The 27,331-nt window shown below is 41.4% G+C and overlaps 2 protein-coding genes across 7 annotated transcripts in view; one reads left to right on the forward strand and one right to left on the reverse strand.

Annotated features, from left to right (window-relative positions):
• Window positions 1–4,692: 4,692 nt before the first annotated feature.
• Window positions 4,693–5,761, forward strand: FGFBP3 (fibroblast growth factor binding protein 3). Its single transcript, XM_086900278.1, has 2 exons — window positions 4,693–4,762; window positions 5,066–5,761. Exon 2 carries the CDS (start codon window positions 5,133–5,135, stop codon window positions 5,628–5,630), a length of 498 nt encoding a protein of 165 aa, XP_086756404.1. The 5' UTR covers window positions 4,693–4,762; window positions 5,066–5,132; the 3' UTR covers window positions 5,631–5,761.
• A 4,811-nt stretch (window positions 5,762–10,572) lies between these two features.
• Window positions 10,573–27,331, reverse strand: part of TNKS2 (tankyrase 2) — a 37,428-nt gene continuing 20,669 nt past the window's right edge. For 3 of the 6 annotated variants that reach the window (XM_086900685.1, XM_086900688.1, XM_086900686.1), the window contains 7 exons: window positions 26,926–27,046; window positions 25,911–26,008; window positions 25,196–25,270; window positions 24,076–24,181; window positions 23,264–23,450; window positions 21,721–21,877; window positions 19,217–21,427 (listed from right to left, as the gene is read on the reverse strand). In XM_086900685.1, the coding sequence (XP_086756811.1) occupies window positions 21,365–21,427; window positions 21,721–21,877; window positions 23,264–23,450; window positions 24,076–24,181; window positions 25,196–25,270; window positions 25,911–26,008; window positions 26,926–27,046 (807 nt within the window). In that variant the 3' untranslated portion in view covers window positions 19,217–21,364. Of the gene's footprint in view, window positions 11,863–13,766; window positions 13,882–18,793; window positions 18,869–19,216; window positions 21,428–21,720; window positions 21,878–23,263; window positions 23,451–24,075; window positions 24,182–25,195; window positions 25,271–25,910; window positions 26,009–26,925; window positions 27,047–27,331 lie in introns of those variants that run through there. The other 3 variants (XR_015290119.1, XR_015290118.1, XR_015290120.1) reach the window with 3 other exon arrangements.

Consider the following 27,331-nt stretch of genomic DNA (forward strand, 5'->3'; position numbering starts at 1 on the left):
CACTCAGGTCAGTCCATTCATTGCACAGTGAAGAAGGAAGGTAGGAAACTGTGGTCATGTGGGCTCTCTGCTAATGGAGACAACAATGACTCTTTGACAAACATTTGAGAAGCAGAAACAAAAAAGCTTTCTAAGTTTGTTTATGAAAGTGAAGAATAAGCATGGCAACTTTTACTTTTTATCAGCATGGCTGATAAAGCATCATCCTCACAGTGGAAAGCAGATTGCAGAAGAGAACATTTAAGAGGTGGCTTCTTAAATATGAAAAATAACATGCTTTAAAAAAATAGCATGTAGTTATGCATCTCTAATCAGAAACACAATCTGAGCTGAGAATATACAAGCCAGCTGAAGAAAGGAGTACATACATGGTGTGAGGAACAAAGCGGTTCCTGTGGAGCAAAGGAACCACTACCAAAAAACTCAATTCTCTAGGATTTCCTGACCTGGGTGGAAACACAGCCTTGGGGAGTAGAAGGCAAATGACTCAGACCAGCTTGTGAAAAAGCCTGCAGGGAATGCAAGATGGAAAAGATGGTGGAATCATATGCAGAACATTTTCTCTTAAAGCAAATGAACTGAGGAGAAAATGTATTCTGGGATGACTCTGAAGAACTGCAATGTCCTGGCTTCCAAGGGAGCATTCAGCAGCAGCACGATCTGTTGACTCAGGATGGGCATATGGATAATTTCAAACCAATTCTGCATCCTAAGAAATTTATTTATAAATCTCTTGATCAATCCTATGCAATTTGTTTAACTTTTCTATCATTTTGCAAAAAGCTACCTCCTAAACAAAAGGTTGGGCTGAATTTCTTCAACTGCAATTTCTTCCGTGAAGTGGCACTTGATTGTCAGGGAAAGAAAGAAACAACACATGAACAGGTCAAACACCTGGACAAAGGCATCAGTCTGACTGTAGATAAGTGCTTAAACAGGATCTAGAAGGTAATTGAGAAGGTCAGTCTATCTCCCTGTAGACACATTAAATATGATGTTATTCTCTTGAGCCAGTACCAAGAAATTGGAAGATTGATAGCTCAGACAAGAAGGTTAAACACAGACATGGTCTTGTGTATTTAAAGCAATTTCAGTTTATGAATCATAAACATTGTTTACACTACCCACTTCTCTGAAAAGGAACTTATAATGACAGGGTTGGAAACTGTGACTAGTTTCTACTTGTAAAGCAAAACTCTTTCACAATCATTTACAATTGTTGTTGCAATCCTAGAGGCTCAAATAAGAGAAATGGATATTATTCTTCATAGTCACTGGAGTTTTTATAAAATACAAATAGTTAATTCAACTGAATTTTTAAAGCTCAAAACCCTGAAGTTAAAGCCCTAACACAGTTGCCTGTGCAGTATCTTCAAAGCCCACAAACTGGCCTATAAACAGAATACAGGTTTTTTCAGTTCAGAGTTAAAACCTAACAGGATAATTTATTCATTGACCAATGAAAAGTGTGATTAAGGCTATAATCTGAGCTTCTAAAATAAGAAGATGCATAAGGAGATAGCTTTAATCAGTGATTCAATTTTTACCATTTGCTTTCTCAGTTATTTTCTTTGTTAGGTTAACAAGCCCCTTGTTTAAATCACCTCACCATAAATCAAGTTTTCTAGGTCTGTGATACTCTCATTGCTCTTTTACAGACTCAGTTCAGTTGACCTTTATCTTTTTTTGTAGAGTAACGCTTAAAGTGGATACAATGCCCCACTCAAAGCCTGGCTTCAGCCCATGCCTTACTTCCTGTGTCATATGGCTGATACCTTTATTTATCCATTTGTCTTTTCTGCAATTGTATGACAGCTGTTGTCTCACATTCAGCTTGTGGCTCCTGTAGCCTTTTATGCTTTCCTGCAGACCTATTACTCCATCACCATCCATCATCTTGGCTTTGTGCAGGTGTTCCAGACCAGAATCTTGTCTCCACAGAACTGAGTCCCACACTTTAGGTTGGTCCTGTGGGAGTTCACATTAACTTTGGTTTAGAATCTGAAGTCTAGATTACATCCAACATGGTACATCTGTAACTCCTCCTAGCTTAGTCTCATTGCAGAACTCACATGAAAAAGCACACTCTTTATTTCATTTGCTCAGATGGACAGGTCCATTAACTCCCCAGGGATTTGTTTCAGGCTCTCTGCAGAGGCAAGGGAAGTATCTGCCACAGTGCACACTAATCATGTTCTCAAAGATAACTCCATAAACCAGCTACTTCTGGGGCTATAAAGGTTATTCTAACATAGGGGGACAGTAAGGAAAGAGCAGTCAAAACCCAGTTACAACAGTAACACAGACTAACTAGATTTAAACTGCAAACACAGAACAAAAGGATGAAGTGATTTTAATAATGTAAGAAAGATCTTCACCACACTGTAACTCCCTTAAATCCAAGACAGAAAATTGTAGCTTGTGCAGGAAAATTCATACTAAAGCAATGAGCAACAAAGACTAACACCTGCTTTATTGCAAAAGAGAAGTCACAATCTTGAAGGGAAATGTGTGTGAAAATATAGGTACCAGGAGCAGGAGAACATGGCAAAGAATATTAAGGAAGATTAGTTATTGTATCGGTAGGCTAGAGAATTCTCATTCTGATTTATTTTCTTTCCTCAGTTCCTGAAGTTTAATGACTTGTATGAGACTTAAAGTAAATTGTCCAAAAAATATAACAGCAATGTGCTCATTAAAACACATAGTAATATTTTCCTCCAAAGCTGATACACTTAGGATAATCTACTATAAAAATTATTTCAAACATATTAAACAACTCCATTTCACACTGCATAAATGGCAGCAAGAATGTGAAAAATGGACAGAGATCTCAGTGTAATAATATATAACAATTACAGGTGGTCAGAACTTAATTTGAAAGCAACTCCAACGTTTGGTGCAATAATAAGCTAAGGCACATGATGTGCCTTGTGCTCACTGGAGCCATAGAAGATTTTAAAAGTCACAATGCAGTCTTTTACGATGCCTCACGGTACCCACAGCCCTCAGTCAGATGCCAAGGCTCCTCCTACAGCCCATGGGGGGTCCTAAGCACCCAGGAAAGTGAAATACACAATGTGGCATGCTGAGAAAGGAGCCACACAGCTAACAGTCAGATCAGACTTGTCCTTCAGAAGTACTTAAGTATGTAGCTCCAGGCAGCTTCCTCTTGAGATTCTTGGTTGTAAACCCTCTCCTATGGTTTGTTGTCTAAGATATTCTATTTCCTTCTCATTGTCCTCTCTGCTCTGCTGTTTCTTTCCCACTCCAAACAATCAAATATGCAACGCAATTAGGAAGTGGGAGAACTAACTGAAAATGTTCCCCCTCCTCTGAATCAGAGAAAGGACTCTGCATCCCACCTCTTGCTCAGCAGTCATTCTCTCAGACTCTGCAGAAGTCTTTCATTTTTAGGACTTATAGCACAGAAAGATCAATGTGTCAATATCAACTGTTCTCATCCATTGAGTCATATCACAGAATGGTTTTGGCTGTGAGAGGCTTTTAAAGGTCTCCTAGTTCACCCCCCTTCAATGAGCTGGGACATCTTCAACCAGATCAGATTGCTCAGAGCCCTGGCCAGCCTGGTCTCAAATCTTTTGAGGGATGGGGCATTTACAGACTCCCAGGGAAACCTGTCCCGGTGCCTCCCTACACTTATTGTAAAAAAATGGCTTCTTTATATCTATCTAAATCTGCTCTCTTTTAGTTTAAACTAATTATCCCTTGTTCTACCACAGCAAGCCCTGCTAAAATTTGTCCCCATCCTCCTTGTCACAGGAGAAGTCTTCCAGCCCTCCAACTATTTTAATGACCCACTCCAACAGGTCCATTTCTGTCTTGTGCTGGGACCCCAGAGATGGATGCAGGGTTCCAGCTGGGGTCAAGCAGAGCAGAGGGGCAGAATCCCCTCCCTTACCCTACTGGCCAGGCTGGTTTGGATGCAGCCCAGGACACATTTGACATTCTGGGCTGTCAGTGCATATTGCTGGGTCATATCCAGCCTCTCATCCATCAGCACTCACAAGTCCTTCTGGGCAGGGCTGTTCTTGATCTGTTCATGCAATACTGTGAAGGCAGCAGGGAGCTTCTAGAAACTTGGAGGCCTGTCATTGTTGAGTGACAGGGTCAGAACAGCAAGGTGTTTGAAACAGATGTGCAAAGTACATCACCACTCATGAAACAGAAATACACGTGGGTTTAGAGATCCTAATTCTGAAAAGAGATTTCTGAAACTGGTGTCTGATATCCCATCCCCAAACATGCAGTAACAAAGGTTATGTCTACGCTCTCTTGAAACTTCTGGCATTTTTTAAACACACCCTATAGAGAAGATTTTTACCACATTTAAAAAAAGAAAAAATCATCCTAAATAATCCATACTGATAGCCTGCTTCCGAAACGAGAATCTCTTTTAACTCCATCAATTGCAAAGGAAAATAAATTAATTTATTTCCGTGCAGCAGGCGCACACCCATTGTCCCCGCACGGCCGAGCTGCCGCAGCCCAGCCCGGACGGGGGCCGGGGTTGCGGGATGGCTCTGTGGCACCGGGCTGCGGCTTCCTCGAACAAAGCGCGGGTGTGCCGGGCCATTTCCTGCCAGTCGGTGCCGTCGGGCTCCCGGCGCGTCCCCGCGCTGTCCCCCCGCGGGCGGCCGGGGAGGGGCATCGGCGGGGGCAGCCCCCGAGCATTGATAACCCCGTGTCGGGCCCGCCGCGGGCAGCCGGGAGCGCCCGTCCCCGCACCGCACAGCGTACCGTGAGTGCTCGGGACAGGGCGGGAAACACCGGGGTGCCTGGGGAAAAGCGGGTGCGGGGGAAAGGAGGAAAGGAGGGGGTTGCCCCAGCCGGGTCTGATGCCGCTCGCAGCTGTGATGCCGCAGCCGGCGACCGCGGGCTCCGGCTGCTGCTGTCCAGTCACGGCTTCCCGGCCGGGGCGGTCCCGGGACGGAGCTGAAGGACGGACGGACTCGGACTAAAAGCCCCGGGGGTTAGGAGCCCGGCGGGATCGGCCCGCTCCGCTCCCCCGGGGCACGGCCAGCCACGCTCCGTGTGTCCGCAGGGCGCGCAGGATGCGGCGGCAGCGCGGCGGCCGCTCGGGGACGCCCCGTCGCTGAGGCACGCCGAGGATGAGGCTGCCCCTGGCGCTGCTGGCCCTGGCCGCCCTGGGGGCCGCCGGCGGCGGCGCGGACCGGGAGGAGGCGCGGGCGGGGCGGTTCTCCACGCCGGAGCGGCAGCGGTGCCGCTGGGAGCTGCGCTCGGCGGCGGCGGCCAGCGAGCTGCGGCTGAGCTGCCGGGCTGCGGGCGGCGGGCCGGCGCGGAGCTGCGCCTACCGCGGGGAGCCCCGCCGCTGCCCGGCCTTCGGCGCCCGCAGCCGCCGCTACTGGCGGCAGATCCTGTCCCGGCTGCGGCGGCGGCACCACCCGTGCGCCCCGGGAGCGCCGCTCAGCGCCCGCCTCTGCGGCCCCGGCCGCGCCCCGCCCGAGGCGCAGCTGCGCCTGCTGCCCCACCCCGGCCCGGCCGCGCCGGCCCCCGGCCCGGAGCACAGCGAGGACACGGCGCAGAGCTACTGCGCCGAGCGCTGGCACTCGCTGTGCAGCTTCTTCGTCGGCTTCTGGGAGGGCTGAGCAGCTCCGGCCCGCGGGAGGGAGCGCGGCCGCCCGGCCCCAGCACCCGGACGTTCCCGGCCTCGCCTGGCCTCAGCCAGCGCCGCCAATGCCCCCCGACCCTGTCCGCTCTCCTCTTTTAGTCCCCAATAAAGCGGTAACTATTTTGTGACAAGAAGCTCGCGTAATTCTTTGTCTCGTCAAAGCCCTGTAACACCTGCAGCACTGTTAGTGTGTGACTAACCCGGGTGAGAACGCCGCGGCACAGCTGCACTCAGGTACCTTAAGCGACATAAATATGAAGAGACAGCCCTTCCCTCCCCAAAACAAATCTCTATGAGACTAAAGTTTAAAGTTACACTGAAATCACCCAAGTATATAACCATACATTTATACCAGGATGAGAAACGACAGAGACCTCACTGAACATTAAGTCCTAGAAAAACCTGCCTTGGTGACAGAGATTTCACGAGCTGTGTGAACCAGTCCTGTCCTGATTCCCACAGGACAGCTGGTCAACTATCTCCAAACAACAGTTTGAACAAGGCTGGGTGAGAAACTCAGAAGCATCTAGATACAAAAACTGGATTTAGAAGATGGATGATATTTCAGCCAGCTAATGGCACAGTGTTGAAGCAGGCAAATTGTTTTACCAGGGGGGAAGGAGAGGTTTGAGGGATACTTTATACACACAAAATGTGGCACATTTTGGTAAGGAAAGCTAAAGTTTTCCTTAGCTGTCTGGGGTCCTATACAGCCCTAGACACCTGCCTATGACCAGGAGCAGCTGCAGACTCTTTCTGTACAGTTTTAAGGACGGCTTTGAAAAGGCCACTAAGAAGTAATCAGGATCTGTCCAGTGGCTCTCACCAGGCTCTGGACTGTTGCATGCAGCTCTTAGTGCCAAGACAATTTCCTTTCCAGCAAATAACTGGATAATGCTCAGCAGCACAATGCAAAAGCTTCATCATCACTGAATGTGACTTGGATGACTATTTTTTTTAATGACTGCTCACTTTTCCTTCATGTGCCTGTCGCCCAAGCAGCCACAGAGCAGGCTGCTGGCCAGAGCATTGCACAGTACCTTGCGAAAATGCTCAGCTTTGTTTTACTTCCATGGCCCTGGAACAGCAGCTTTGTGCAGGGCTGCTAGAGCTTGTATTTCTCACCATCAGATGCAAAGGTGGAACACCATGGCAACCAAGCTGATTACCCACATCACTCTGCATTTAAAAACCCAGCTAGGAACTCTGAACAAATTCATTGTTTACCCGAGAAGGAGAAGAAAGAAGAGGATCCCTTTCTCTGTGTTTAACCACAATATTTCCCTGATTCTCCAAAACAGCTCAAAACCTTCCTTTTAGCACCACTAACTAATAAAATACAACAACCCAAGAGACTGTATTAATTGCATTTACTGTGGTTAATAACACCAAAGTGTACTAGTGCTGAATAGCAAACAAATACCCAGTTTTTCTACTGAAGAACTGATCTCCAGATCCCAAAGGCTGGAAAACCATAGTGAGATCCTCAGATTTGTTTTTAAGGAGGAAGACCATGGCTTTTTGCTTCCTATCTCAACATTTTCATCCTCTCCCAACCAAGGCAGCCAAACCAGAAACACTTTGTAGCCAAGATCTTAACTTCCAACAGAAATCATTCCCTTTAGTCCTGTGGCAGCTGCATAAGATGTACTTGTTACACTGCCCACCCCTGGATTTAGTTCAGCACCCCAGATCTGCTCATGCACCCACTCTGCAGCCACCCTTTACCTCTGCTCTCCCACTGCAGCTGTGGCAGCCCTTCATCACTGCTCTGGTTCCTGGCTTGGCTGGCTCCTGTCATCCATCCTTCCCTCCTCAGCACCTCCTTACTGTCCTCAGCAAGAAGAGCCAGCATGGCCACCCTGCAAGGCCCAAACCCTGACTGTTTATCCCGCTGGCCTGATAAACTCTTCCCTTCCAGAGGAAGCTGGTACTGGGCATAATTAACTTTTCCCACTTGCTTGGGTTGTCATCACAAGGGTGCTGCCAGCTGACATATCAGGATACTTGCTGTGTTTTTCAAGGAAAAGCATAAGCTACCTTAAAACAACCAAATGATTGACATTTTAGCTTCTGGAATTGAATTCTGGGAGCTCTAACTCAGGAAGTTTTCAGAGGCAAAAAAAAAAAAAAGAATAAAAAGAATCATCTTTGTGCCATATTGCACACAGCATTGTTTTCTTTCCTCTGGCTGCTGAGCTAATCTTGGTATCTGGAGGTTCCAACAGAATCTCGAAAGCTGGCAATAGCATTTCTTGATTTTCCTTTGGAGAAAAATCAGTGATGCTGATCTGGGCATGCAATTAGAGTATCTGGTTTTAATTACTCATTTCATACATAGAAAGCCCTTAATCCTATTAAATAGCAGTCATCCCTCACCACCTTCTGATTTTGAAGGAACAATTCAAAGATGTTACTCTAATTTGCAAGGTTAAAGAAGGCATTAAGCTGTCTTGCTGTGTGTAGCAATCCTTTCCTGTAAAGTGATATAAAAAATTAATAAATGGAATGGAATAACTTTTTCATTACTGTCTGAGCAGAGCTTCTCCCACAATGGGTCTGGAGCTGCAGACCTCAGCCTTTGAGCAGTTCAGTCTTTTGTCCCAGTCCACAACAGAAATTACTCTTTCCTGGGTTCTGTGCTAGGCACTTCCTTCTGAAAAATGCTGATTTTCCTGTCTCATCATTCTTCTGAATTCAGAGGTTCAACAAGTGAAATCTGTTCAGGCAGTCATAGTTCAGCCCTCAGCTCTACCAGCTGTACTTGCCTGTATTTGCATATTAATGTTTCCACATGTAATTTTGACACTGATGTTTCCTACGTGAGTTTATGACCAGCCTTGGCTGGGGGAGCCTGCAAAGGGATGCAATGCTTTTGGAGGTTTGTGGTGCAATTTAAAAGCCATCAGACTATTAACAAATAAGAATAAGGAGGAGGCACAGAAAAAAAAAAATTAAAACCATGGAAAATTAAAAAAACAACTACTCAAGCTGGAGCTCGTTGGATAACAGAACCTGAAATCTTTGGGAATCTCTCTTTAATTGGCCCTGACATATTTCAGGTCTCCCTTGTGCTGTGAGCCCTAAGACTTACTGTAAAGCCAAGCAGCACACGAGGTGAGTGAATGGCAGGCTTTGTCAATTTGCCAAACAACAAATCCCCTCCTCTGTGATAATCTGGATTTTTAAGAATTCCAAACTCAGTTCATGAACACAGCTACATGAAAGAGACTTTTAACCGTACAGTATTACAGAGTTTAGATTAACTCTCCCAGCCCTCACTCTCCTTCCTTGTGTGGAAGGGATCTGTTAAGTACAAGTATGAATGAAATATCTACAGCTTTAGAAATAATTTTAGGGCTTAGCTTCATCCGGTCTGTGCCTCGTGAAGCTGCCCTGCCTCTCAGAAAGCAGGTACTTAGCCCAATTTATTTCAAGCCCTCAGCAGGTAAACGATGCACGTTTCTTGGAGGGGCGGCAGGCGCAGCCCGAGCCCTGAAGGCTGAACAGCGGCGGGGCCCGAGCCCCGGGCTCTGCTGGAACTGGGCTCCAGCCCTTCCAGAGCATCCCCGGGCAGAGCCGCCTCCCCTTCCAGGGGCATCCCCGGGCAGAGCCGCCTCCCCCGGCGGAGCTGGGCTCCAGCCCTTCCAGAGCATCCCCGGGCAGAGCCGCCTCCCCCGGCGGAGCTGGGCTCCAGCCCTTCCAGAGCATCCCCGGGCAGAGCCGCCTCCCCCGGCGGAACTGGGCTCCAGCCCTTCCAGAGCATCCCCGGGCAGAGCCGCCTCCCCCGGCGGAACTGGGCTCCAGCCCTTCCAGAGCATCCCCGGGCAGAGCCGCCTCCCCCGGCGGAACTGGGCTCCAGCCCTTCCAGAGCATCCCCGGGCAGAGCCGCCTCCCCCGGCTCCCCCAGCCCGGCCGGCAGGGACCAGCACAGGGCTGCTGGCCCCCAGAAATGTGCCCCACCACAGCTCCCGGCACCCCAGCACCCCTGGGGCACAGCAGCTGCTTCACTGACACAAACACACACACAAACAAGCAGGATCTCTTGATAGACACATTTCAGAGCTCTGTCCCTGCTGCTGCTGCTGCTTGCGCCCTGCACAGGCACACGCGTTTGTTTAACAAGGGCTCTGCTGGGGCACACAGCACAGCCTCGGCCTGCAGCTCACTCACACCTTTTACACACACCCCACAGCTCCGGGATGAGCTCAGAAACTTTCCTGTTAATCTCTTCAAGGAAACCTAGGAATAACTGCTCCATGTAAAATAAGACTGCTCAGGACTAAGTGGTAGCTAATTTTAGGGCTCTAACATGACATTATTTTCTGTTTAGACTGGCATAAAATGAGAAAATGTTTGATGGAAGCATCATGGTGAAACACAGAACTAATTTCTTATTATACATCCACAACGTACTAAGATACCTATTCAACAAAGGAAATCCATAGGACAAAATTTGGTCCAATTATAGAGATCCAAATCCTAAAGTACAAAATTGTATGTAATACCTACTTCAGCAGACAGTCTTAATTTATTAAAGAATGTTTTAAGGTATTTTATTCTCCAGATTATTTACAGATCCCGCATTTAACCTGGATACTGGACCCAGCAGATATTCTCTTATGAGTAAATTAAAGTCTTAGGTCCCAAAATGTCTATAGGGCTTGAATTCTGGGTTGAAAAACAACAAAAAAATCCTACAGTAAATTATTTTTTTTCAGACTGCTGTTGTAGCATGAAAATAAATGAAATGTATCATTCTTAGAGTTAGTTTGGTGAAAAGCAGAAGAAAGTGTAGTGGCTAACCTTTTAAAGCTGTTTCTTTTCAATTTAAAAAATACTGTGCACTTCCCAAAATCACCATCCCCAGCAGCAGCATAATTTGCAGTAACAGGAATAAATATAGCCTTAACTCCATGTGTTTGCTGCTTCTTTTTTAATTTTAAGAGCAAAACCTTCCAAAATTATGAATAAATTTATCACCGATATTCTTTTGATGGGAAAAGAGTAACGAGACAGCCACACAAGGCAGTATTATTTCGTGTTAGTCGAGACAAGATGTTGAGGATTTAGAGCTGATCTTTTGTTTCTGCTCAAAGACAAATGGTATAAAATTTATATGCATGCTTCTGTCCTGACAGCAAAGGGCTTCAGCACGACTCTCGCTGAGAGCTAATGGCTCTTGGGGATGCTGCTCTCTGAAGTCCTTTGGCATGAAATGCTCTCTTGCAATTCATCTCCCGTTAATAGCAGCTCCAAGACTACAGTTTCTTTTTTTTTAAAATTCTTTTATCCCTGGCTGAAGCTGCCTGCCTTCTCATTGGAGCCGAGAGGGTGTAGTGTGATGGTTTTCTCCCCTCGGCTCTATTCTCTCGCAGCCCTCAGCAGACGTCGGGGCAAGCTGGAGGCCCTATGGAAAGCGGGGCCTGATGTCATCCCACCCAGCACGGGGCCAATGAACGCCTGCAGCCCCCTCCCCGCCGCACACGGACACACCGACAGCATCTCAATGGCTCCAGGGGCTCTCCAGAGCTCCACCAGGCCAGGGCAAATGGCAGCTGGAACGGGACAGCTTCTTACAGTGGGCATCTCTGAGCCGGGAACGCCGCGGTGCCACGGTCACGTTGGAAAACAGCAGCAGAAAACACAAAGTAGTTTGGTTTAAGAAGGAAGTTATTATAGACTCAAAGGAGATAAAGCTTCTGTTTTCATTTCTGGGAGATGAGGTAGCCCTGGGGTGGGGGTCAGCCATGTGCAGGGGGCACCTCTGGGGAAAACACACGACTGGGACACCAAACGGAGCCATCCGGCCCTTTCTGCCAGCACCAGGCTGGTGGGGAGAGCCCAGACCACCTGGCATTGGCTGACTTCTTCCTTCTAATGTGCCCATGTGGTAAACATGGCTTAGTAATGAAATAACATCACAAAATAAGGCGTATATGCCTAATGATAATATAATCAGTCACAGCTTGGTCTGCCTTTGACATAGGTCCTCCTCACCTGCAATGGTTGTGCAGATGTTTCATTGCCTTCTTCACACTCTTTGCTGCCCCAAGAGATCACTCTGACGCTCATCTGTGTTTCCACCTCTGTGGTTCCTCTGCCCACAACCTGATGGTTTGCTGGGACTCTCAACAGCTCCTTTCAAATTATTCAAACTAAGGTGCCAGTGTGGAGTAGACTTCTTGTGGGAAATTTGGAGCTAACCCCTGAATGAGGTTAATGAAAATATTTTCATCACACATCAGTTGCAGTAGAAGTCATTTGCACTTGAGAGGAAGTACCAGCTAATTTTAAATCAGTGAAAGTGAGAGTAAAAAGTTGGCACGGGTAACTTGGAAGACAAGGCTGGAAAAGTCAATTTCCTGAAGAATGATAGCTCATTTATTTATTATTACAGTCTATGTAAGGAATAAGTACATATAAATGTTCTTTGTAAATTTAAAACAGTGGTTTGTTGGATACCCTCTCTTTTCTAGGCACCTTAGGAATCCTGTCCAGCACAGGCTTGTGTTGTTAACCCTGTTATTCCACACAGGCACCCCAAGGCTGGGGAACATCGTGAGGGGTGTGTGGCCATTGTCACTCAACACACACAGCAAACTGAAGCCATCTCCAGTCTAGTGACCAGCACAAACTATATTTTACCAACATTGGATAATCCCCATTTATAAATAAATATAAAATAAAAATAAATATGTGGTCTAAGTCTTGTGTGGTGAGGGGGTGAAGGGACAGAGATTTAAGGCTAACATTTTTCAGCTACGTTTCTATTGGTAAATTAACCTTTCCAAGAGCTTCAATAATTGCTCGAAGCTGTAGAAAAGTAGCATTTGTCAGATCTTCTCTCTTTAACTCCTTTAACAACTTTTGTGGACACTCATAGAAATGCATTATCATTCAACTTCATGTGTGTGTGTGTGAGCTCACCCTAGCGAAGAGCATCCTTCCCTGAGCAAAATGGCTTTTACAGCTGTTGCTGCTCTTAAGTTGCATTAAGGTTGTAGCAGGAAGAAGTCAGAACAAGAAGCATGATTTCTGTTAGGTCTGTTAAACCAGTGCTGCCATGCCAAGACTGACTGGAAAAGTGTAGGATGTAAAGAGAGAAAGCCCCCTGTGCCTCCCAATCTATTAAAATGAGCCATGGACACAATACTGATGTGGTAAGTCAGGGCAATATGCAAATGTCTGCATGTCCCAGAAACCCTAATCCTATCGAGAATGCAGAAGATGTTAATTTGGCCATCTTTCACAGCTCATAAATCTATCTGTAGCAAAGCCAGGCTGCCAGATGTCATCCAGTAGCACTTCTTTGAGGCTGGCAGTCCCTGCATACATGCCCGATCATGCCTCAGTAAAGACCAATAAAGAGCATTGTTTGTGTGGCCTGAGGGCAGCTTCTCACATTTTGCTACAATAGAGGAAAACAGTGGGAAATGTGAATGACTGATTGGCAGAACTGGTGGTCTTGGTTGTCCTGCTTTCCACACGGAGCTACAGATTTCACATGCAATTTTCAGCAGCAGAAAGCAATTTAATCTACCTTGTTCTTAACAGTTAGTGATGTATGTATGATGTGAGTTTTTGAATCCTAAACTATAAATACAAGCTGACCATAGTTCCTTTTCTCTCAGGCAGATACTCCTTATTTACTTCAAACTACTTAAAAGAGCAAACAGCTTTATTATGATATGATCTTACTGCTAAGATTTAACACCTAGAATAGATATATTCTATTCCAAAGCAAGTAAAGGACTGTAAATAATATACCTCTAGAACAATACACACATTTTATCCTTCTCAAATACAAGCCCTAGAATTACCAATTGCAATATAGCTTCTCTAATACCAGCCAGAATTAATCCAATTTTTACAATAAGGGTGGTAAAATGGTGACACAGATTTCTCAGATCACCCATCCCTGGAAACATTCAAGCTGGACAGGGCTCCAAGCAAGCTGATGTAGCTGAAGATGTCACCGCTCTTTGAAGAGGTTTGGACTAGGTGAGTTCCAAGGGTCCTTTCCTACCTAAACCATTCCAGGATTCTATGAAAATTTGCTTTTAAAAGGTGTATATTGAAAGCACCAAGCAGATATTTTGTGTGAAGTTACCTGGGAGCAAGGTGGATGAACCTCACTTTTCTGACCTGAAATGTCTTTCAGCTTCTCAGTGGATATCGTGACTATCAGAGAACTTCACGTCAAATCACTTTATTACAGAGTTGGGCTGAAAAAAGAAACGAGATAAAATTATAAAGAATGCTGTAGAGAAACAGGAATTTCCAGCAATAAAAATGACACGTGACTGTCTGCTATTACAGGTACAGACATCTCCATGGAAACTGCTGTTCACTTAGGATGTGTGCATTCCTGTCATAAGCCACCCACATCACTTCATTTTAGATCATAAAGCCCCACAGAACAGATTTCTCCTGCTTGTTCAGATCAGACAGAGGGTCCAGAGAGGGGCAGGCTCTGAACTGAGAGGCTGAGGTGCTTAATGCTGGCACATCCCTGCTCTCTGCAACAAGGGAGAAGGTGCAAAAGGCCATCACACTTCAATAATTCTGATGGGTCTAAAGAGACAAAATGCTGCAACAAAGGAGAAACCTGAATAAAGTCAATTTTAAAACTAAAGGACACAATGAATTTGCTTGGGAAATCCTGTTTGCATTTTGCTGTTAGAATCAGATATGACAGGGGAGAATGCATTGTGTCCAACTATGAGATGATAACTATTTCACTCAACCTTAAAACACTGTATTGCTAAATTATGGTATAAATATAGTTCTGATTAATTTTCTTGAGACTAACAGAATTGTGAGGCAAATACATGTTTACAGATATAATTCATTATGCTAAAACTAGTAGGTCAGTGAGTTCAAACCTGTATTTTAACAGTATTTTTAGTAGGTTAAAGATGCTGAACCACAAACTCCACTAAATGCGTACTGTAAATTCAGCCCAATGAAAGAGACATATTAACCACTATTTTGTAGTTTGTTTTTTTTTAAAGGAAAATATGTTATTTATTGATATTGCAATGAAACATCTGTAATACATAACAATGTACCCTATTACACAATAATATTGTAACTAAATATTTAATTGTACAAAGTCACCCCATTATTTTTTCTTCTTTACAGAAAACTAAACACAACTGAAACTTGATATATGAAATATTTAACTCATACATTTTGTTCAACTGCTTTACTGAAAAGCTAGTATTTCTGAGAAATGGGAGGGAAGTCTCAGAAGACATAGAGGAGGCATACCTAAACCCAAGAGTTTATGGACTATTTTGACTGAGTCCTTGGCTTTTAAAATTTGCCACATGTACAAGGTTCTCATATCTCTTGCAAAGTACTGTCATGATTTCAGTATTTCTGCTGGACTGTGTCCCTACAGCAGACACATGGTACTTATGTGAATAAAACTATCCAAAACTCAGGTTTGGATTTCAGGTCTGAAATCACTATTATTTCTTTCTGTATTTTATAAATATATGTTCCTTTTATTAGTGTTTCCAAATTTATAATTGACTACAAACACTTTTAATAGCAGGTGGTATTTCAGAAGTGCTTTGGAATACAGTCTAATACACAATTACATAAAAATCAGGTTTCCACATTTGTCCAATCCTATCCATAATGGGTGATTCCCATTAGCATTCCCCCCAGGATTTATCTGCTCTGTGCTACTATTGAGAATTGTTTGAAATGAGCTAGCTCATCATTCTGCCTCTATGTATCATTTTGAGTCTAATTATACAAATGCCAAGAGGCTTTTAAAGCTACTCAAAATGCTTACATTGCGTTTATACGTAAGATGTTGGATAGAAGGTTCACTGTAATTTTTTACTTCAGAAATTCAGCAATCTGACACACTTAAGACCAGCATGTTTCCCTAATTTTTCCTCCTTATCAATACATTTGGTGCCTTTCACTCTAATTCAGTGTGGACTGCTTCAGAACTTGTGGTGTACCACTGACCTGATTTTCTCTGTTAATGTAGTTGTCACCACTCTGAGACGCTCAATTACACCCACACCCCTGCTCCCCCTTTTTTTTTAAACTTCACTTTTTTCTCAAGGTCTGTTCTGCACCTTCAGAAATCCATCTCTATAGTAATGTGCTAAATGGTTCTCCATTCAGAGATTTACTCCCAATAGGAGAACATTTTCTTAAAACCTATCATTTTTTAGTTTCTAGTGCATTTTCACGTTCCTAATATTTTGAAATAAGCTCTAACATTCAGTCCATTTAGTCTGAAGTCAGATTTATTCCACTGTCTGATTATTTGGTTTAGAACCTTTGTATTAAATAACACCTTTGACACAATGTACTTTGGGGGCCTCATGTTATTACTGGAACTATGTTGCCTGTAAAATTGCACTTGTGTATTTTTCAATTATTTATAAATCTTTAAATTTTAGTATCAACCTGCTAAGTAGGTTTTTTGCCTAAATACGGCATTAGACTTTGATGAAAACAAGTGCTCTAATGAATACTTACTATTCAAAGTAAACCTTTTTAATTTCAAATCTAATTAATTTCATGTTTACAATGGTTCAGTCAAATACTTTCAAATAGGGAACCACTATCAGACACTGGTCATCACATACAGGTTTACTTATTTAAAGATGACACTTTTGGACTGCTTAGTAGCTCACTATCATTAATTAACACAATACTTAATGTAACTGTTGTCACCTCCTATTTAAAAATAGAAAGCTAGATACAATAGATACAATATCCCTCTTAGTGGGTCATATATATAGACCAATTGATTTACTGTTACTCATTTTTGCAACAAAATCTGTTTTTTCCTTTCACAGGATCAGTATGATTGGAAAAGACCTCCAAGACTGAGTCCAACCTATTTGCTTAATTTATTTACCTGCTTAATTTACTTACCAGCTTCCTTATCAGGCTAGCAAGAAATTCTATTTCTGTACACTTCTATTGATCTATGATGTCCACAGCCCCACAAAATTGAATAAATTTCTTGTGAAATAAGTTTCCAAATGCATTGCTGGCAAAAGTTACCTTTAAAAGTAACTGGACAACACAAAACCAGACCCCTCTGGCCCTGAAAAAAGCAACTACTTCCCAGTCCATTTCTCAGGCTACTTCTATTAGCTACACTATTCAATATTAATCCTTCCCCACATGTACCACCCCAGATCTGTACACAGTACTAGCAGCTGACATGAAGCTGCTTTTCCAACTATAAAAGGCCTCAATTGCACATTCTTAGGCACTGGTGTATGTTCTTCTGCTCCTTAAACAATTCATATTTGTTTTAAATGTTAAGGTTTGCAAACACTTCTGCTGTGGTCTTTTGAAAATTGCTAAAGGGCCTAGCTTAAAAACTCTGCAAGGAAGTGTTCCGCTGGCTGTGTCACTGCACATGCCAGGAGCCCCCCAGGAAGACCCCAGCTGAAACACACTTATAAATGAGCCAGTTTTATCAAGACCGCAGATGGAGAGACCGATCTCACCTCCATTTCAAATTTTCTGGCTGCATTAAAATCCCCACCTCCTCCATATACATCCTACCAGTATACAGAACCACGTGGATAATTTAATGTGACATACTTTGCTCTTATGCTGTCTGCTGGGGATTTTCAGCTTGTCTCTGATAATTAATGCTTCAAAACCAAAGTTTTGAAGACCTATTGTGCAGGGCATTTGCCTTTGGTATCTAAATCCTATTTCTTTTCTTGCACACACTTTTTCCTCAGGTCTAACATTAATGTTTTGAATTGGCTGCAACCTTACCCTTCTAAAATATGTGTGTTCTTCTCAAGAGTAGCCCTTTTGAAATCCCTATAATGTCTACACATCAGTTTTTGTTTGCTTTTTTATGTCAAACAAACTGGGAAGCTGATGTACTATGATTACTTTGGCCATTCCTAACAATTGTATTTATTATTACTACCATGCCTTTTCAGTGCATGTAGAATTTGCCTTTTTTTTGCAGATTATTATTTCTTCTATTCTCTCCCTCCTGTCTTCTATCAGTTGCCAACCTTGCCTCTTTTAGGGCAGGACTTGTTATCTTCAAACCAGTCATCTACATGCTTTTTCTTCTATGTTCTATTCTGGCTCCCTGTAGCTTTTCCTGATCTGGTGAGCCACAGGGAGAGGGAAGAAACCCCTTAATACTCTCAGAAGCACCACTGCTTATGCTTGCTGCACAGGGGCAAGAGGAGGGACATACCTCCCCTGGTGCCCTCCACTGTAGCATTCCCTTGATGGCACCACCTCCACCTCCTACTGCTACTTAAGCACAGCTCCAAGAACCACAGAGGGGCAGGCCTCAGTCAGACTCACTGCCAGGTCACTGAAGGAAAGGGAGCAGCCTTGGTTGCTTCAGCTCAACAGTAACCAAGTCTCTATGCCATTTTTTTAAACTGGAAGTCAGAAGGAAAGCCACCCATGGGGCTGTTTCCAGTGGAAAAAAAAATCCATTTTATTATTTTGTTACATCAAGTTCAGGAGATGGGCTGAAGAAGGGGTCATGGCTCCTAGGCTGCAGCACTCTCACTGACAATGAAGTTTTGCAGGAAAAGAGACATTTAAAACTTTTTATTTTTTTTTTTTTCAGAGAGTGAGCAAGTGTGTGTGTGTACTCACAGATACACACATGGCTAATGAGCAAGTTCAGGCTAGAAAGAAGAGTGGCAATTCCTTTATATATGGTCATTTGCACTCAGAATGAATGCCAACACACCTCTGGATCATCAGCTTTTTCAATTCTATAAAAGAGTATGGTTGAATTGTTTCTTTTGATTTTTAAAAACTAAAGTCTAACTTACGAGTGAATTTTTTAAGATTCTAATATTTCAATTTGTTTAGTTGTATCACTTCTTTTTATACTAATTATTTAATTGAACAAAACCAAACCTAATGCAGAATGGAAAGTTAGTTTTTTACAACCTAGATACATGAAATTTGCAGAGGCAATTTTATCAGCTACATTCCCAAGACCCTTTAAAGACTTTCATTACCACTGATCTTAGAAAACATTTGCTTTCCTGCCCTCTAGTGCTCATGTCTATTTAAGTCTTCTATAAATCTGGTTTTGGAAACCTACCACCATATAAATGGTCCTACTGAAATAAAATTACTTACTTATTGCAATACTACCAGTGATCTAAACATTTCCTTCTGTTGTTGCTCATGTATGTATCACAGCCATGCAGTTATCTGAAAGGTAAGACTCTTGAGGTTACTTTTCATTTTACATAGCCAATGTAAGCAAGTTTTCTTTCTCAGTTTTGGACCATATAATGGAGTTTTAAATGCACAAATTGAAGCTTACTTCTGGGTTTATTATTAACACCTTTGCACTGCTAGCTAAAGCTGTTAGTGAGCCATAAATCAAACTACAAGTTGCCACAGTATTTACAGGTTTTCATCTGCATTAAAAGCTCTCCTATGTAATGTAATTAATTTTGCCTCCACTGATGCAGTTTGTTACAGCACTGTGCATGCCTACATTTAAAACAACGGGTTAACATACTACATCTGTAATTACTCCCATGCAACCAGAAAACCAGTGAATTAAATTTATTTAGTGTTAAATGGATATGGAATGTCATACAGTACATGTAAAGACACTTCAAGATGAGTAAAGCAGAACTAATTGCACAAGGGATTAAAGGTTCACCTCAACAGTCAGTATTATCAAATCATTACAGCTTCCGTCTTCAGAGTGCAAGGTATGTCATGCAAAAAAACAGCTCAAAAAATCCCCAAACAGACAAAACCAACATTGTGGTACCACTTAAAATGCTATCATACCACAATATTTTACAAGACATTAGGTGATCATTTATATAGAATGAAGCATTTTAGCAATAACAAAAAAGTTTTAAACATAATTAACAGATTCTGCATGAACACAAATTCCAGCATTACTATACCTAAGGAACAGGCAACATGCTGGGAGAAAGTACCTAAAAATCAAAGCCTTTTTTATTCATAGCCAATATTACTTTCTGCAAGAATTCTGCAATCTTATTCAGTTTCCTCACATAACTGGGTAAGGTTCAATACATTTTTACATAGAGCATAATCACATAACCACCACATCAGCAAGAGGATTTCATTATCTTGACCAGTTACTACATTTAAAACCATGGTAAGGTAACATGCCCTGCAAACAAATTGTCTTCTGGGACAGTGTTCCATATGTAGAAATATTAAACAACTAAAATATACTCCTACCCACTTCAACCCCAAGTAACTTATAATTTGTATTTACATATTTTTGAAATATGTAGATAAAAACTGCAGATGGCAGAAAAGCAGAATACACACAAGAGCTATGACAGAGCTGACTGAGCAGATGAGTGTAGTCAGGAACCCCCAGTGACACCTGGACAGGGGCTGTACCTTTTGCACTCTTCCTCTGTCCAAGGGGCCTCACCAGGGCTACCAAAGGCAGCTGCTGCTGCAGCAGAGCTGCTCCTCCCCTCCCAGCTGGCTGAGCCGGGAGCAGAACATGCAGCCCCACCAGTTCCACTCAGCTGAAAGCAGACAAACACACTCCTACACACCTGCTTCAACCACAGCTTGAACGTTAACATGGAGAGACACAGGGGATGGCAGGATGGCTTTCAACATTTCCACCTTGCAATGCTCACATTAATCTACTTGCACCAACAGGTAGATTAATCTACCAAAATAAGCATTCAAAAAAGGCCAAGTTGTTTGCCCTCATGTTAGGAATAAAGTATTTAACTTCCTGGCTTAAATGTAAGCAAGAGATACTCAAGAAAGAACTTCTTGAGGTTAATTTTCCATCTACATTCAAAGAAAATAATTTACTAAAACTGTAACTTGCAAGGCCTACTAGCCTTGAAGTGAGGACACAGGTTAACTATACCTATAGTTAAATAAAAAATTTCAAAAGGCATTTTATAGAAATAAAATATGCAACTCTAGGAAGTAGGTGGAAAACCACTTTAGCATTTGTCTGGAACATTCTATTTTCATAGCCCATCATTCCCAGGAATGTATATTTCATAAATAAAAATACAGAACAAAAATTTTTGTATTCAATCTAAAGTTGGATATTTCTAAATCTCTTTAGATAAAATTTGCTTTCTCCCTCACAATTAAGTGATAAAACCTGAAAAAAATTGACAATCTATCTTGCATGAGAAAACAGAGATGAACAAACCAACATCTGGAAAGAACATTTTGTACAAGATTGCAGTTCTAAAACACTTATATTACAAAGCAATGTAAATAAATACCAGGCTAGTACAAAAGCTCTTATTTACAGTTTTACAAATGAAAACGTTTTCAGTGTAAATGCAGTGTTTTAAAGAACACAATATTAGTAAAATGAGTTCCTGTATAGACCATTACAATTTCTGCTAGATTTGAATGCAGTATTGTATAAAACCATTGTTTCAAGTTAATTTTTGTTTATAATTTAGTACAGCCAAAACCCAGTTTATGCCTGGAAGGGTATCTGTTAAAGTGCTGAAGAAGAGGACATTTCTGAAATTTTAGAAAAACATACTGTACATTATTAAAGCTTTATCAAGTCAAAACTGGTATATTTTGTTCACATTTGCTACCACACCACCTGGGAATGGGAAGTTTTCAACAAAAACTTGTAATTATCGGGATGGCAGCCATTGATATCTTCGCATCCAAAGTCTGACGGTTTCCCACAAGTAACTTTTCTTAAGCATCAGTGGTGGCTTCAGGTTTCATAATCTGGTAAGTAATCAAGTATTCTGGATAAGCCTAGAAGAGTGACACACACATTTGTTTATTACTATTTCATTCTCTGGATAAATTCAGAATGTTTGCTAGGGAGGAGAAAAAATTATTAAACACCAAAGGAAAAAAGGGCAAGATGTCAAAGATAAAAATCCCTGGATTGTTCAGGAAACATGCATCCTCCTTCCACCTGCAAGCACAGCTAGAGTTTGTTCTAAGACAAAAGCAAGTCACAGCACCACAAACTACCCCAATGCATTACATGCCTTTGAAAAAGACAAAAGAGAGTCTGTAAAACCAGCCCAAAAGCTATTTACCTGCTCTCCTCTGTAAATGACATATTCTGCCAATGCCAATCCATTTACACTGGGCCGCCCAGTCACTGAATGATGTCCCGGGGGAGAATGAGCCATTTTCATTGCACTGAACTGCAGGAAGGACTTGCCCAGTGTTACACGACAGAAGAGCAACTGCCTGTGTCAAAAGGGAAAAAGGACCATGAACACACAATGCTTATGACTTTGAACCTTGAAGCAACTTTAGTCAGCTTTCATATTTCATAAATTTCTCAGGTTCTGTTTTGCTGAACAAATATTACACTCACTTTGGAAAACTCTAGCCCAAGGAAAGGGTTGGTAGTAACATGGAAAAATGTTTATCTCAGTTACTGGAAACAGCATGCTTAACAATGTACTCAGAGATTGTCACCATCTTTCCTCTGTCTGTTACTTATTTATTTTCTTTTTTTGCATTTTTTAGGAAAAAGTTTTTTATCCCCTCCCCCCATTACTCATCCTGACAACATAATTCACCAGTGTTCTAATGCTAGATTTGTATCCAACAGCCAAGTCAACATCAAGGCCAAGTGCAAACTCTAGGTCAATGCAAAATATGTCAGACTAGCATTTGTCAGTTTGTTATGCTGTTTTCACTACTAAAAGACTCAACAAGGGCTCTTATTTCTGTACACATGTACCAACTGCAATGACAATGGAATCCTGGCATTTTTATAGACCAAGGTAATGTACCATTTCACTCTGCCAAAACTTTTGCTTTTCTCACTCTTTGTAGAAGACAAACTAAAACCCCCTTCTTATTCAAAACTTCAGAAAGTATGAAAAAACTCTTCACATTCTCTGTAACTTCAGAAGACAATCCTCATTATTTAAGTGCCAGAAAAGAATATGCAACATGAAAAGGAGGAGTGACTCAAAAGAAGGATACTGGAAAGATGGCATTATCCCTGTATACCAATGTAAAAACAGGATATACACAAACACTAAATATTCTTCTGAAATGACTGTCATCACCAAAACTGACTCCATGACCTAAGAGTTTATTCTGTACTGATGGTATTGGTAAGACAGAACAGGTGTTTCTGTTGAAAAGTGGATTCAAGAACTCAGTTAGTGGCAGAATCCTCAAATCCATGTCTCTACTTCAGTGTGTGAAAAAGCAGCAATGTGAGGGCTGATTGTTACAAAGTACATCCCCCTTGAAGAATTACTTTATTTGAATATCTCTGAATCTCTTCTTTCTCTACAAAAGGCAATGAACTAAACTCTCATATTGCTGCATCTATCACATAAGCATCTAGCAGATCCTCTTAACTTTCTGTCTCCCTAAGTCTGACTTTTATAGTAAGTTAAGGGTAAAGATATGGTTAAATGCACTGAAGATGATCAAAACTGCTTTAGGACTTAAATGTCAGTTTTCTGAAAGTTTCTACTAGGCCCAGCGCACAGAGAGCACTGAGAAGGTCTGGTTATCAAGCAAATGTTTCTTCAGAGAGAAACTGCTGCATTGATAGTCTAGGACACAATATACAAAAGCAAAATCAGAGTCTTTCAAGGGATTTACCTGTGGCAAACATAGCAAGATCTATCTTTGTGAATTGGACATCCAGTGCCACCTCCAATTCCATACACATACTGATTGCTTTTCGAAGAATTCTCAGCAAAATAAATCCCAGCTCCAAACATGCCGCCTATATAGGCATGTCTCTCATCAAAGCCTTTGTGAATGATTGCATTCACAAACGGGGAGCCTAAGAGAAAGGAAGCAAAATATTGAAAACACAGTTCATAGATTTTTGTACATGTCACAATTCAATCACTCATTCCCACTGTGTTGGGAGCTGTGTAGCCTTCCTTATGAACAAACACTGTGAACTTGGCTCACTGGGACAAACTCTGTATCTGTGCACAGGAAAAACTTCAATTGGCTTTACCATGCTAATGATAAGCTATCTTTTCTGGAACGCTGAACAAAACTAACTTATCAACTTATAATCCAAGAAAACAAACAAAAAAATCCCACAGCAAAACAATCCTTAGCAGAATAAAGTTTGACCTTCAATAATTTTGGTGATACAGTTGATAAAACAGACTCAAGGAGGCACACTACTTAATCTTCATTCATAACTGCTTAAATGTTTTCACTTAGATCTTTGAAGTCCCCTCCAGGAGGAGACAAGGAGATGCAAATTTCAGAACAATGATACAGTACATTGTACCATCCTTTGTGGTACACAAACACTCGTTCATAGAAACTCACCTAAAACCTAGAACCTACTTCCACTGAGGAAATTTACTTTGAGACAGCAGAAACCCTCCAACAATAAAGAGTGCTGATGGTCAACTAAGTTTGTAAAGTGCATTTCAAATTCTCACCATGAAACAGCATTCTTTCATTGGCATGGTTATGATTCTCCTCAGAGACCTCTTTCCTCCTGTGAGTGTATCTTTCCCAGAGTTTTTTGTTGCACACTTTCTGAATCTGAAACAGTCAAAATGACACCGAAAAACTGTTCACTTTACTGGACAGCTGAATAACCAAGTTATAGGCACTACACTACAGTACAGTTACACTGCCACTGGAAGAATACTCTCCTTGGGACTCAATGAAACAAAAATTGACTTATCCTTCATAAGTTGATTGTTGCAGTATGACAAGTAAATAATAGCTATATACTTAAGAATCTATTAATTTTACAGAGCCCCTAGTTAATAATCCTTAAATTAAATACTCTCTAATTTAAATGTAGCAGGCTCAGTCATAATGTCTTATATCTTGATGCCAAATCACTAGTAAAAAGATCAAGCAGTAAATTAAGAAATGTCTTCCATGTACACTTGTGAAGCACTTCTAAAAGAAAGTAAATTACAAACTCCCTGCAGAGGTATGCTGGGCATTGCAAAGTCTTGTGCACACAGATATAGCATAGCAATTCCACTGTTACTTCAGTTCAGACTAAAACTTGGTAGTACTTGCTTGAAAATCAAAATATTTATGATTTTAATGAAAATTACAGTTGCTTCAGAGGCAAAGCCACATAAATACAAACCAAAATTACACTGGATTATTTAAACTTCTCCACTGCCTTTTTTTTTACACTCATTATGATGTTAAATCAAGCCAAAATAAGAGATCAAAAGTTTTGCTTTTCATTCCTGTGTTTTTTTCTGCCATTCTCCCTCAAAAGACACCCTCTTCTGTTTCCTATAAAACCTTCTGCCTTTTTCTTCAAAAATTCTCCAGTTTTAAGTGAGATCCTTCTACGTCAATTCCTCATAAAATTTCTTCCTGACTATTAACCCAGAAGAACCTTTTCCATATAAACTTAAGTCTTCGAATTTCCCTAGAAGATGATCTTTATCCTGTGCATGTCTCAGAATAACACATTTTGTCACATTATAGAACTCAAGCAAGTATAGAGTGTTTTATTAATATGTTCCTTTTAGACAAAACTCCAAAGGTGTAAAACCACTGGCCATAAAGAATAACAGGCACCTTTAAGATGTTGTATCTATTGAAGACACCACCAGCATGTCCTCCATCTCTGTGCTCTCGGACAGTACTCTGCATCTGAAAATTCAGAATTTTTTAAAGAGGATTACATTCTTTCAGTAAACATTCAACACAGGTTTAATTACACAAGTCAAATATGGAAAGAGCTAATTATGTCTTAACACGATTACCAACCGTAAGAGAAATTTTTAGGTGACTGGCTGTTAAGTAATGCCAGATTTTGTGAAGACACATGAACAGGTTTAATGATCTAAAAAAAAACCAACATATTTTGAGTGCTCCATGGTCTAGTTTTCAAACTGGAGAAGACTGTCACTAATCTCCTTAAAACTGTGTTTGTTCAGAATTTTGCCTTATGTGATTACAGCACTTTGAAAGTGATGTAAAATCATGTATGACAAGTGGACAGTCCACTGGTTGCATAAAATTTATGTTACACTGAAGAGGTTTGATATATAGTAGAGGCTTTAAAAATAGTACAACCAATAATAATATAAGAAAGTAAAAAGTTACAGACATCATGAGCACAGATTATAAGTGGTGCAGTCAAAGACAGGAATCTGAAGTACTGTCATGCAAATTCTTCTTAAATTTAGCAATGTTCACTGCACTGTTAAATTGTCCAGCAATACTTCTTTATTTACTTCTTTAGTAGCAATAGCAAAAATACTGAGGGACTAGAAAGAATGGCATTTACCTCTTCTTCTACTGACTGAAATTCCTTGTCTTCGGTGGAAAGGTCTATGAGAATAGTTCCGCTAGCAGAAGTATTTAGAGTTAAGTATGGGTTAAGTCCTGTGAATTTAATAAAACACAGCAAAATGTATGTGATTGTAATAAAACACAGTTTCATAAATTGCAGTTGTTTTCTCTGATCTGTGGACACTGACTGGTCCTTCTCTCATCAAGAATCATCATATCAGATGCTCTAACCCATTTGTCCATGCTTAGCTCAGTATACTAATACACACAACAAGGGAAATACTTTTAATACTTGCTTACTTCAGAATTCATTCCAACTCCAGGCAGTGAAACAGTGAAAAACCAGTCCCTATACAGAGGCCAAAACTAGTGGCAATGGCATCATCAACGATGAATTCAGGACTGCTGGGACTGTGCTGGTATTAACAGTCCCACATAAATAAAGAGGCTTTAGCAGTAATTTCAATGTAAGCTAAAGCTGTTGAACAAAGCAATTACATTAATTTTGGTTTACTGAAAGCACACCAACTCTGTTTTTAAAGAAAAGTGTAGGAATTTCAGCTGGCTTTCTGAGTGAGCAGACAGCATTCTGTGGCAGGACCCAACAAACAGTACAAAACAGACCTGAACATCAACATTATGTGCTCTGCTCTTCAGAGTGCTTTCATGAAGATAAATACTCTCTCAAGGAGCTTATTATGAGCATTTTTCACTAGATCAACATTTTACCTAAGCAAACACAAAAGAATGACTATAGAGAAAAAATATAAATCAGAGAACTGAAAGGTAACATTCACAGTAATTCACAGCATAAATAACAAACACCCAAGTTTCAAGTCAGAAGATACTCTTACCATTTGAAGTGCCATTTTCTAGGTCAGGTTTTATTACCTGATAAATATGTTATTTATATTCTTTTTAGTGAGTTACAATTTGGAATAACGTAAGTAATTTATAAAAATTTATTATGTAAAGGCAGTATTATGTGACAATTTAAAATAAGCATATACCTTGTTGTCCAGAAATAAGTCTTTCGACTCCTTTGATGATTTTATGCCTATGGCCGTAAGCATTAATGCCAATTTCCTTCAATTCTTTGTGTCCCATTTCAACCAATACATCCAATGTTATCTATAATGAAAGCAAGACCATGTTTTTTATACTGGAACAAATGCCAACTGCCAGTGAAAATATACCTCACAACAGCTGTGAGAAAAAGCAAGTGTGAAAAGAACAGGAACATAATAGGCTTCAGTGTACTACTTCTGTATTTTACTCAACTACTTTATTCTAACTTTTTGTGTTAAATCAACATGCTACAAACTAAAAATTGTAACTTGCATTGCTTGCAAGGATCATGTTTCTGATCAAGAAATACTCTTCTAGATGTATTCAAACAAACACTGAAATTACTAA

This window comes from Cyanistes caeruleus, chromosome 8 (assembly GCF_971803275.1).
Source record: "Cyanistes caeruleus chromosome 8, bCyaCae1.hap1.1, whole genome shotgun sequence".
In the NCBI taxonomy this organism is placed as follows: domain Eukaryota; kingdom Metazoa; phylum Chordata; class Aves; order Passeriformes; family Paridae; genus Cyanistes; species Cyanistes caeruleus.

Bases quoted from the DNA above. Each gene is read 5' to 3' on its own strand.
- FGFBP3 (XM_086900278.1), top strand. From the start codon at position 5,133: ATGAGGCTGCCCCTGGCGCTGCTGGCCCTGGCCGCCCTGGGGGCCGCC.